Raw genomic sequence first — 11,567 nt, 5'->3', positions numbered from 1 at the left:
TTTTACATTTTAAGTCCCAATACCTATTTCTCATGTCTGTTCCTGGCCCCCTACCCTTGTGCTCAATACCAAGTCCAGTCGCTTTCTTTACTCACTCCTAAATACTAGAATAACCTTCACTTTACCCTCCAACCTCTGTCTTCATTTTCCCTTTTTCAATCTCGTCTAAAAATCTTCTAACTAACTGATTTGATTATGTAATTATTGTTCACATTAATTGGACAGTTTTTTTATGTAAAGCGCTTTGGCATATAGCATTATATAAATTTTAAAAAGTACACAATCAAATAGTGAGGGTAAGATGTCTGATTTTCTGTGAACACCCAAACTGGGATGCACCCGCAGTCTTTCTGTAGTGCAGTTATAGCATTTGATTTGAGCTTCTCCCATCAGATTAGTCTCAATCGTCTATGGGAGTTGATCCCACATAGAAAGAGAGAGAGAGAGAGAAAGAGAGAGAGAGAGAAAGAGAGAAAGAGAGAGAGAGAGAGAGAGAGAGAGAGAGAGAGAGAGAGGTATCAGTCATTGAAACAAGGATGAGGGAGATTATTAACCAATCAGGAAGACTGTGCCAAGTTCTTGGGATGGCCAGGAAATAAACTTCTGAACTCATCTGCCCCTTACCCATGCTCACCCCTGATAATGACACTTACAGTTAGTGCCATCTCCAGAAATTATTAGACGGGGGCAAGAATACAACCTGTAATTCTGGAATAAAGTTTGGAGTCCACACATGTTGCTTAACACACGCCTGCTTTTTTTTTATTATCAATGCATATATTGAACAAACCAAACGATGAAGCAGCATAGATGTAAGTGAAACAAAGCGTTTAGAGCACTTGCTACACTGGGGTGGTCCGGCAGCTCCCACTAGCCAATCAGGAGAGCAATGGGCTAACAGTTAGTTGAACCTCTTGAGGAAGTTTCCCCAAAGGGAGGTGAGCTGCTTCTGCAGGTCCTCAGCATAGGGGTTGAGCTTATCCTTAAGGTCTTCGGCATAGGGCTCCACGGTCTCTTTCATGGTCTGCACCTTCTGGGCCAGCTGCCCTTGGACCTCCTGGGTGATGGGCCCCAGCTTCTGCTGATACTCCTGGATGCGCTCGTTGATCTTCTCCTGGAGCTCAGCAGTGAAGGGGCTGACCTTCTCCTTCAGCTCCTCCAGGCTTCGAAAGATCTTGTCGCGCACATCCTCGGTGCTGGTGGTCAGGGTCTGGCGGACGCTTTCTGAGCTCTGGTCCACCTGCTCACGGACCTGGTCAGCATAGAGGATGATGCTTTGGCGCAGCTCCTCCACGTTGTCCTTGATCTTCTGGTTGATCTCATCTGCGTAGGGGCTAACCTGCTGGTTTATGGCCTGCAAGTCAGTTAGGATTTTCTGTCGGAGAACCTCGGCATCCTGCCCCAGCTTGTCTACCAGCTCTTGGGAAAGAGGGCTCATCTTACCCTGCAGGGTGGCAGCATAGCCATTGGCACTGCTGATGCTCTCGGTTATTCTGTCACTGGAAGTAAACATATCGCAAAGTTACTGAATGACCAAACATCTTCTCAAATGTACATTTACTTTCACAGGAACCAGAAGTGAAGCATAATGTGCTGTAAATCACAGTAATACTGACAGTGGCACTGAGTGGGGTGTTAACCGTCCATCATTATGTGATATTGAAGGCCCAGCTAGGCATCTACGCTCACCTAGTATGTCTATGCCTTCCCTGCTTCTAGTACATAGGGCCGCTACTCGCACCCACCCTCGCCCCCTAGCTTTACTCTGGCTGTTCCCACTCTAACTGTACTCTCTGAGAAAAAGGAGTATGTCCTTCGAATACCGTGGAGAAGGCCCGGTATCATATGAGTGAATCCCGATGCCGCCAGCTACGGGTAGATTCCTATACAAAGAAGGATCTGAACCGAGAGCACATAGTTAAAAAGAAGATGAGCAAGGTCTCTGATGTGTTGCATAGACTTGTAAAATATGGGTAATCTGTGATAGAGCTCTGACGTCAACGGCATGATTTTACAACATGTCACTTAAGATAAGGCAAGGGTCTGCAACCTTTGGATCTCCAGATGTTTCGGACTACAAGTCACATGATATCTGGCTATTGACTATGCTTGTTATGGATGATGGGAATGGTAGTTCAAAGAATCAGGAGAGCCAAAGGTTGCAGACCCTAAACATAGGGTAACCTATCATCTGTAATCTGATGGAAGTAGTTGTAGGGGTACTTCAGCTGGAGCATGTAGAGATGTGAGGTGCATGAGGCCTCCAAGCTTCTTTTTACTTCTAGGCAACTTGAGGGACCTGCCTGATCTGTCGGGTTGGATCCTGTAACAGGCGCACAGTTCAGAGACCCTGAGGATTCTTCTTCTGTCGTTCTTCTGGAGAAGGGTCAATGAGGATCAACTGCTGGAGACACCACGACTCCCAAGTCGCTGGTAAAGCTCACGGCAGTTCCAAGAGTTATCCCTACGCCGCTGCTGAAGTCAACTGTCAGTCATAGTGAGGGCGTGGTATGTGGGCCACATTCAGCGTTGTACAGTGCTGCCATGTTAACATCAACAGCTAATTTGTTTGGATTGAAAGCCTGAGAGCAGTCACAAGGGTGCATTGTCAAAGGGGTGCATTGCAACCCATTCTAGTACTGGAAGGTGGAACTGACAGAACTTATCGGGAATGCCCCGAACAGTAGCCAAGTCTCTGGGTCCAGGTTCAATGACCACAACTGCATGGAAATTGAATTCGCTCGTTAACCTACAAGGGCACGCGTCCTAATGGGCTTGTGAAAAGGCAGTCATTTAGCATTGCCACTGAAATGATGCAGGGTAGCATAGCATTGAAATGTAACCATTTATTATTATTGACAAATTTTAAAAAAGAAGGGAACACTGTTTATCCTCATTGGGGTGGTGGGCTAGATCCGGCCACATGATTGGCCTTGCTGGTCTGAATGGCTCTCTATAAAATTGAGCATAACGCCCACTTAATGTATGTGAAAGGAGGTCCACTGTATATGCACTATATTTGTAAGGATCCTCTAATGAATGGACCTGCAACCTTTGTTGCTCCAGGTGTTTTGTACTACCACTCCCATCATCCCTAGCCAGCAAAGTCAATGGTGCGGAATCACAGGAATCGTAGTCCGGAACATCTGGAGCGCCACAGGTTGCAGGCCCTTGCCCTAATGAAATGTGCCGTTTCCTGCTATGCAATCCAATTGTGCTTTGCCTTTTAGGCTAGTGGGTGCATTTCCATTTAAAGCAGATGGCAGTGCATGGTACTCTTTAAATTCTGGATTTGCTCACTTGATTTCTTGGCCCCACTGGGACTGTTTGATCTTCTCCAACATGTCCTGCTGGGTGCTGGTGGCCTTGGCCACATACTGCCAGAAGGAATCTTTCACCAGATCCAGCTGGGTCTTTGGCTCTTCATGCCAAAGCAGGTTGGCCTGTGCCCCTGTGGAGAGAAAGGAAGAACCGTGAAATCACAGACTACGCTCTGTCTCAGCTAACACAAGAGGACCATAGGCATAGAGGTAAGCCCTCAACCCTGTGCCAAGAGTCACCCGTTCATTAAAGATAACAGCAGAACATCTCTGGGAGCAGTCATGAAGAGCACAAGCGAAACATCCAAATAGGGATGGTAAAAATAAACTCTGCTGGTTTGCAAACCTATTACTTTTGGATATATGTGAAAATGTCGAAAGGGAAAAGTCAGCAGGAGGAAAAACCGGAGTTTATTTACCCGCGTTTCCCTCTCGACATTTTCACGTTGGTCCATCTCCCTCACTAATTCGCCCCCTGCTTACCTTATGGCGGCACGCTTCCCTTGTCTCACTGCGATGCAAGTCCCCATGCCAGTACCCATGCACTTGCGCGTTCTGAATGTCACTGGGCCTAGTAGGATCGTTCTTTTGTTCTACCCTGTTCCCCTGCCTGGCCTTGTCACGCTCTGAAACACTTGTGTATGAGCGCGATAGAAATAAAATATCATTTTCAATTTTCCTTCCACTTAATGGGGGTGTGAACCGGCGGTGCAGGGTCCTTTTTTTTCTTTTTGGTTTCAATGCCTTTATTTAACACAAAGTGGGGGACACCCCCGCAAACCCTAATCGCAATACAGCGAACAAAGGTGCGGGGGACACACCCGCAACCCTTGTTCGCTGTAATGTGACGTCTGGCATAATTGTGCGGCTATTTTGGCTGCACGTAATTTTCATACTGCCGGAATTGATATCCATACTGAGTCGAGTTTGTACAGACCAGATCCACACCCCTTAATGCCCTACTCTGGGCAGCCCCATTGCTAACATGAGTGGGGTATGACTTTAGCTGTAGGCTGCTCATTAGGATTGTACATGCGGGTATTGTTTTCAATAAACGCGCGTAATGTGGACAAAAACTCTTGTGTGCATGCTGTCCTCACCAGTGGCTTGTCCAGGGAGAGTCCTGGTGTGACACGTGCTACCCCTGCAATCTGATTGGCTACCCCAGGTGCAACCTCATTATCCTAAACTATGATCATTATGTGTGCGTGCGCTCATACTTCATGCCACCCCTGCATAAATCAGTGCCCCACTTGGGCCACCCAAGTTAAAAGAGTCTGGACGCGCCATTGGTCCTCACCCCAACGTAGCTAAATGCTGCTTTTCAGTCAATGGGAAGAAAAGTTTGTCTCTCACCGTTTACCTCGCTCCTGACATCTTTTGCTGGACCTATCAATGCACGGATACAGTGACCCCACTTAGAACAAAGACTGCCAGATAATTGCAACTCCTAGAACTGAACACGTCTTTTGTGTCCTACCTCAGAAGACTGGGGTAATGCCCTAGACCAACGCTTGAGCTGAGAGTAAGGGGTAATTCGGCCTGTGCAGATTTCCCCCAGGCCACGCGGACAGTGCAGATAGTAAGGGTGCAGTGGAGAATTCTACTGAACACCAGGAAGTGTTCTGACATTCTCTTGTTTATGACCATGTATCTTGCTGTTGTCTTTGGGGTTGTTTTGAGAGAAACAGCTTTGGGGAACGTCTCTGCCCATATGGGCTCTTTTTGATGTTCTTGCATGTTTCTCCATTATTCCCTCTATCGTGTTTCTGTTCAATTTCGATGGAAATTCGCATAGAAATTGTCAATCATTTTATGAACTTGGTTTTGACCTTTCTTTTTTTTCTTTTAATTGTATTGCTTTTTGAGTGAATGGTTCTTATTCAACACCTCAGCAACTCTCTGCTGAGTAAGTTTTGATCTCACCCCACACTACTCAGGAGTTAGCCATGGGTATTTTTAAGGAGCTCTCGAAGCACATCTGTGAAATTCAAGTGCCCAGATTATCATGGAGGTTTTGTAATTGCATGTACCAATGTCTTTGGACAATCTTTCAGCCTCAGCCAGCCATGTGGCAGTTTCATGATACCACGCACCACTTTCACATGCTCATCAACAAAAATAGCACTGAGCGAGCCACAAGCACATGAAAACAATCACTTAAGGCACTCATCTACTCCCTTAGCCTCATCAAAAGAACACATCAGGGAGAGTCTAGAGTGCCTCCGCGAGCCACATTTACAATCTACATATCATTTCTCTCACACACTTAACAGTACGAGAGCAGAGAGAGTCTAGGGTGCATCAGTGCGCCACACATAACAACTACATATCATTCCTAAACACCTTGTAATAAGAGAGCAGAGAGAGTCTAGAGTGCCTCAGTGAGCCACACAACAAACTACATATCATTTCTCTCACACACCTTACAATAAGAGGTCAGAGAGTCTAGAGTGCCTCAGTGTGCCACACACACAAATGTAAACTACATATCATTCCTCACACACCTAGCATTAAGAGGGCAGAGATATTCTATAGTGCCTCACTGTGCCACACATACAAACTACATTTCATTTCTCTCACACACCTAACAATAAGAGATCAGAGAGTCTAGAGTGCCTCAGTGTGCCACACATATAAACTACATATCACTTCTCTCACGCACCTAACAATAAGAGAGCAGAGAGAGTCTAGAGTGCCTCAGTGAGCCACACATACAAACTACATATCATTTCTCTCACGCACCTAACAATAAGAGAGCAGAGAGAGTCTAGAGTGCCTCAGTGAGCCACACATACAAACTACATATCATTTCTCTCACGCACCTAACAATAAGAGAGCAGAGAGAGTCTAGAGTGCCTCAGTGAGCCACACATACAAACTGCATATCATTTCTCTCACACACCTTACAATAAGAGGTCAGAGAGTCTAGAGTGCCTCAGTGTGCCACACACACAAATGTAAACTACATATCATTCCTCACACACCTAGCATTAAGAGGGCAGAGATATTCTATAGTGCCTCACTGTGCCACACATACAAACAACTACATTTCATTTCTCTCACACACCTAGCAATAAGAGATCAGAGAGTCTAGAGTGCCTCAGTGTGCCACACATATAAACTACATATCACTTCTCTCACGCACCTAACAATAAGAGAGCAGAGAGAGTCTAGAGTGCCTCAGTGAGCCACACATACAAACTACATATCATTTCTCTCACGCACCTAACAATAAGAGAGCAGAGAGAGTCTAGAGTGCCTCAGTGAGCCACACATACAAACTACATATCATTTCTCTCACGCACCTAACAATAAGAGAGCAGAGAGAGTCTAGAGTGCCTCAGTGAGCCACACATACAAACTACATATCATTTCTCTCACGCACCTAACAATAAGAGAGCAGAGAGAGTCTAGAGTGCCTCAGTGAGCCACACATACAAACTACATATCATTTCTCTCACGCAGCTAAAAATAAGAGAGCAGAGAAAGTCTAGAGTGCCTCAGTGAGCCACACATACAAACTACATATCATTTCTCTCACGCAGCTAAAAATAAGAGAGCAGAGAAAGTCTAGAGTGCCTCAGTGAGCCACACATACAAACTACATATCATTTCTCTCACGCAGCTAAAAATAAGAGAGCAGAGAAAGTCTAGAGTGCCTCAGTGAGCCACACATACAAACTACATATCATTTCTCTCACACACCTAACAGTAAGAGAGCAGAGAGAGTCTAGAGTGCCTCAGTGTGCCACACAACAAACTACATATCATTCCTCACACACCTTGTAATAAGAGAGCAGAGCGAGTCTAGAGTGCCTCAGTGAGCCACACATACAAACTACATATCATTTCTCTCACACACCTAACAATAAGAGAGCAGAGAGAGTCTAGAGTGCCTCAGTGAGCCACACATACAAACTACATATCATTTCTCTCACACACCTAACAATAAGAGATCAGAGAGCCTAGAGTGCCTCAGTGTGCCACACATACAAACTACATATCATTTCTCTCACACACCTAACAATAAGAGAGCAGAGAGAGTCTAGAGTGCCTCATTGAGCCACACATACAAACTACATATCATTTCTCTCACACACCTAACAATAAGAGAGCAGAGAGAGTCTAGAGTGCCTCAGTGAGCCACACATACAAACTACATATCATTTCTCTCACAAACCTAACAATAAGAGAGCAGAGAGAGTCTAGAGTGCCTCAGTGAGCCACACATACAAACTACATATCATTTCTCTCATGCACCTAACAATAAGAGAGCAGAGAGAGTCTAGAGTGCCTCAGTGAGCCACACATACAAACTACATATCATTTCTCTCACATACCTAACAATAAGAGATCAGAGAGTCTAGAATGCCTCAGTGTGCCACACATACAAACTACATATCATTTCTCTCACACACCTAACAATAGTTCTTCCTAGAATGCAATAATACGAGTGAGAAAGTCTGGAGTAATTCAAAGACCAAACATTTAACAACTCAAATAACCACTCTCATACAGTATCCTCATCCACAAAAACAGCTAGTCGTGCTACACAAACAACCTATCTCGGGAGGATAGCTTAGGGGCAACGTGCTCGCCTTGGAAGCAAGACGACAAGGAGCAATGCAGGTTCGATCCCCGGGTCCGCGCTTATATACCTCTGGGTATTAAGCGCGTTATAAACAACCCATAATAGCATAACCCCAAGAATCACCCCTCTCAATATCCACTGTCGCAACTTCAATCACAGCATCATTTGGGGTGAGGGTCGAAAATACCTCTGGGTATCTCTCAGGAACAGTGCAAGCATCCCATCTCACAAACCTCACAGGAGCAGTGCAGTGAGAGTCAAGCATGCCCCAGAGAACCACTCATGCAAAACACCAAAGCCCCATCTCACAAACTGAATAATCGCTTCACGGTGAGAGCTGGAAGGACACGAGAGCCATACATGAGAAACAGCCTAAATGCACCCCATCACGACTTCATCAACAAAGCTAGTCTAGATACTGAACATCCCGACCTAGAACACAACTACTGAATTACCCAGCATGCCTTCCCGCACCCTCTAATGGAGTGACAAATAAGTACACACGTCTACTTCGAATCTTAGGGATCAGTCTGAACCAATCATTGAAAGTCAACCGATTGTTCGCTCGTTGTAGTACAACCATCCTTCCCACATCCAGTATGGCCACGATGTGGAGAGAGGCCATTTTGGTGCAAGAGTCACTCCCAAACCGGGTCGTTGCAGCCGCATTATAGCCCTCGGGTAGGGGTTGACTGGGATTACACTGCCGCACATTTTACATTAACTTTTCCCAAAAATGGTAAATTCCAGAAAAGGATGACATTTCTCTGCTTGTGTTGGTAATAATGGTTAATCTGAATAAATGTCAGCCTCCTAGTGAAATGACATTGAGAAGTCATTGTAGCAAGCCAACATTCCTAAAGTGGAGCTCCAGGCAGACAATAGATCTTTGCTTCCAATGGGTTCATTTCCTGAAGTTCTTTTCCCTAGTGTCTTTCTCAATGTAGGAAACAGCTGAGGACCACCATGTGTATTGCCTCTTTCCTGCAGGCTCCCCGGCCTAATGAAAGCCGTGTGTGGCCCCTGATCTGCGCGGAGGGCTCCGGGTCTGGAGGTCCTCGCCAGTGCAGCTGAATCATCACTGCTTTCAGCGCAAGCCACTGGATTCAAAGATGGGAGACATGCATTCTGCTCAGAAATCGCTACTTTAGGGACAGGTTTAAAGGAAATATCCTTTCTTTGCAAAGGTCTGCAAGGCGTCTTCACCGGTTTGTGTTGGCCTTTGAGAGAAATAAAGTTGGAAAGGGAATGACAAGGTGTTGCACTCATGTAATGATGATAGATGCTCTACAACATATATGTCAGAGTGGTCTGCTGACTTGACCCAGATCTGCAGGGGTGACGCGCATTTGATGGGGTTCCTGAGACCTAGTCCCACAGCAGAGACCTTTTAGTAGAAAACACATGGGGATACAGACAGGGACTCGGGGCCGAGCAATCTGATCAGACAGACGCATCTTCTGAGACTAAGGGATCTATGTGGTCAACCCAAGGAAACCAGCTGATCCCGAGGGGCAAGGTGTAGTGCAAGGGACCTGATGAGATACTTCCACAGAGGGATCTCCTGACAGAGGAATCTGTTATGGTGCAAGAGAACTCGCGGGAACCAAGGAGTTCTATGAGATGCTGGGGATCTGTTAAGACTTGCGAAGTTTGCTCCGTCACAAGGGTGGGATGCGGGCACAAGACAGGGGCAGAGGTGGAGAGCATGCAAGAGGCTATTGAGTTATGGGTCCATGTCGGGCAAAGGGGCGGGGGTGAGTCAGCGAGGTTTCATTGCCCACCATGTCCCCTCACACACCTACCTGCAAAGACGGCCAGAGAGAGGAACACGGTGCACAGCTTCATGGTGGCCACGGAACCTGCGGCAGAAAGAAGAGTCACTGAGATGTCCGAAGGCACCGGCGGCACACAGCTGCAACTCATCACTCATTAACCATTGCCTGCCTCCCACCTCTCCCTCGAATAGGCTACGTCAACCTGCAGCCTCTGGGCCCACTCCCCCCACCTCTGGGCCCACTCCCCCCACCCCACCCGAGGTTACTCAATGAATGTTCTCAAAACAAATTCATACGAAATAGCTCCTTCCTTGACAATTGCTGAATACAAAGATGTCTATCCTACCATGAAGTTTCTATAATGCTGGGGTCAAATGGTATTCTGTGGGATACTGCACAGCACTGTGGATACAGTACTCGCAGAACTTCACAGACACGAATATCAGCATTAAAGACAAGAAGACTGCTGTTGCAAATAAGCCATACCGCCCCTTGCCCCCTGCCCTGGTTTATTCCCCCCCCCCCCCACATCGCCTCTCTCTCCGACCTCCTGTTGTATTTATTCTATCCTTGTGAAAACATACCTCGTCTTAAACAGCCGGAATAAAAAGCGGACAGCAAATGCCAGCGAGAGGGTCACCCTGTCCAGTCAGAACTACGACAGAATAATATCACAAACCCCTGAGAATACCCGGGAAATAGAGCCGTCGGCGTTGCACAAACCCCAGAAATGAAACGGCAAGCGAGCAAGGAAGGCTGCGCACTTGGACCCTGACCCCGCGGTGCCTGGAAGCGAGCGGCTCACCTGCTGCCTTCTTGAGTGTCGCCGAGAGTTGTGAGACTCCTGCTCTCGTTCCCTCCCTTTATATAGCAGCCCAGCAGGAGATAAGGCCCGGCGTGGTGGACTTTCTTTATCTCGGTCGGGTCCTCGCTGTCACTGGGACGTTGCAGGCAGGTCCAAGTGTCCACTCAGTGAGGACTTTATCGCTAGCTGCTGGAAGAGGCAGGAGTCCGAGATGTCCCAAGCTCTGACGTCATCACAGATGGCCTCTCTAATCTCCAGGGACTGGCTGTGAGGGGCCGGTCCTGAGGTCGCAGCTGTTTCCTCTAGGTGTAGTCAATGAGGCAGGAGGTCATTCGACCGCCTTCCAAGATCCCCAACGATTTCGAGCGGAGGCTTTGCTGACTGCGCGGAATGTCCCCACCGCAGCATAACCTCACATGAAAGCGCCATCTCACACTTCCCGCATCCCACTAGAAGGTGCTGTGTTCCGCAAGAGCACTGGGACACGACTTAATGGCAATCAGAGCTGTATGGGCAAATATGAATGTAAAATTAAATTCTGACTCCTATGGTTCTTCACAAAGATAGACATAGGGGGTGTTGTAGGAGAAAGACACTCAATGGTGCACGCCCTAGACCCCATAGAGGATCATAGAGTTGTTCCTGCAGGTGTTATGTCTAGAAAGTGTTCTATTTTATGGTGCTATACTCTAAGAGACATTACAACACCCTATGTAAGAACATGGCTTGTACTCAAGAAGATGGCTTGTACTCAGAGGGCCTGATTGACAGAGCATTTTTCAATGGGATTGCACCAATGTAAAAACAGGGTGTTCGATGAGTAATGACGGGACTGCGCAGCCCCGCAGTTCTGGAACATTTCCTCTGTAGGCCACCAGTATGAGCAAGCATTCACAAAGGCCATTTGTGTTGCTCACAAGAGGTTAGCAACACGTTTCTTTATGAAGGTCTGCAGCAGTAAAGGGCTCACTAGGAGTGATCAAGTACTCCTATATCAAGTGGGTATGGGCCAGGGGTGTTGCTAGGTCTGGAAAAGATCAGGGCCTAAGCTAATGTCAGGACTGGTGGGC

General features: G+C 46.9%; 1 protein-coding gene across 1 annotated transcript; it reads right to left on the bottom strand.

The window, feature by feature from the left end:
* Positions 1–740: 740 nt before the first annotated feature.
* LOC138531792 (apolipoprotein A-I-like) lies at positions 741–10,681 on the bottom strand. Its single transcript, XM_069641011.1, has 4 exons — positions 10,498–10,681; positions 9,720–9,776; positions 3,301–3,451; positions 741–1,499 (listed from the first exon to the last, which is right to left on the bottom strand). The coding sequence occupies exons 2-4, from the start codon at positions 9,760–9,762 to the stop codon at positions 902–904; spliced, it is 792 nt and encodes a 263-aa protein (XP_069497112.1). The 5' UTR covers positions 9,763–9,776; positions 10,498–10,681; the 3' UTR covers positions 741–901.
* Between the last annotated feature and the right edge of the window lie 886 nt (positions 10,682–11,567).

Source organism: Ambystoma mexicanum, chromosome 1q (genome assembly GCF_040938575.1).
Source record: "Ambystoma mexicanum isolate Mex_15411 chromosome 1q, UKY_AmexF1_1, whole genome shotgun sequence".
Lineage (NCBI taxonomy): Eukaryota > Metazoa > Chordata > Amphibia > Caudata > Ambystomatidae > Ambystoma > Ambystoma mexicanum.
Note: the sequence above shows the minus strand (reverse complement) of the source record. Positions and strands in the feature narration are given on the sequence as shown.

What these genes read in the sequence shown, in the direction of transcription:
- LOC138531792 (XM_069641011.1), bottom strand. Translation starts at nt 9,762, where the DNA reads ATGAAGCTGTGCACCGTGTTCCTCTCTCTGGCCGTCTTTGCAG. An exon ending in CTCTCTGGCCGTCTTTGCAG is followed by an intron (nt 3,452 to 9,719) that starts GTAGGTGTGTGA and finishes TTCTCTCCACAG; the next exon opens with GGGCACAGGCCAACCTGCTT. An exon ending in CAGTGGGGCCAAGAAATCAA is followed by an intron (nt 1,500 to 3,300) that starts GTGAGCAAATCC and finishes GTTTACTTCCAG; the next exon opens with TGACAGAATAACCGAGAGCA.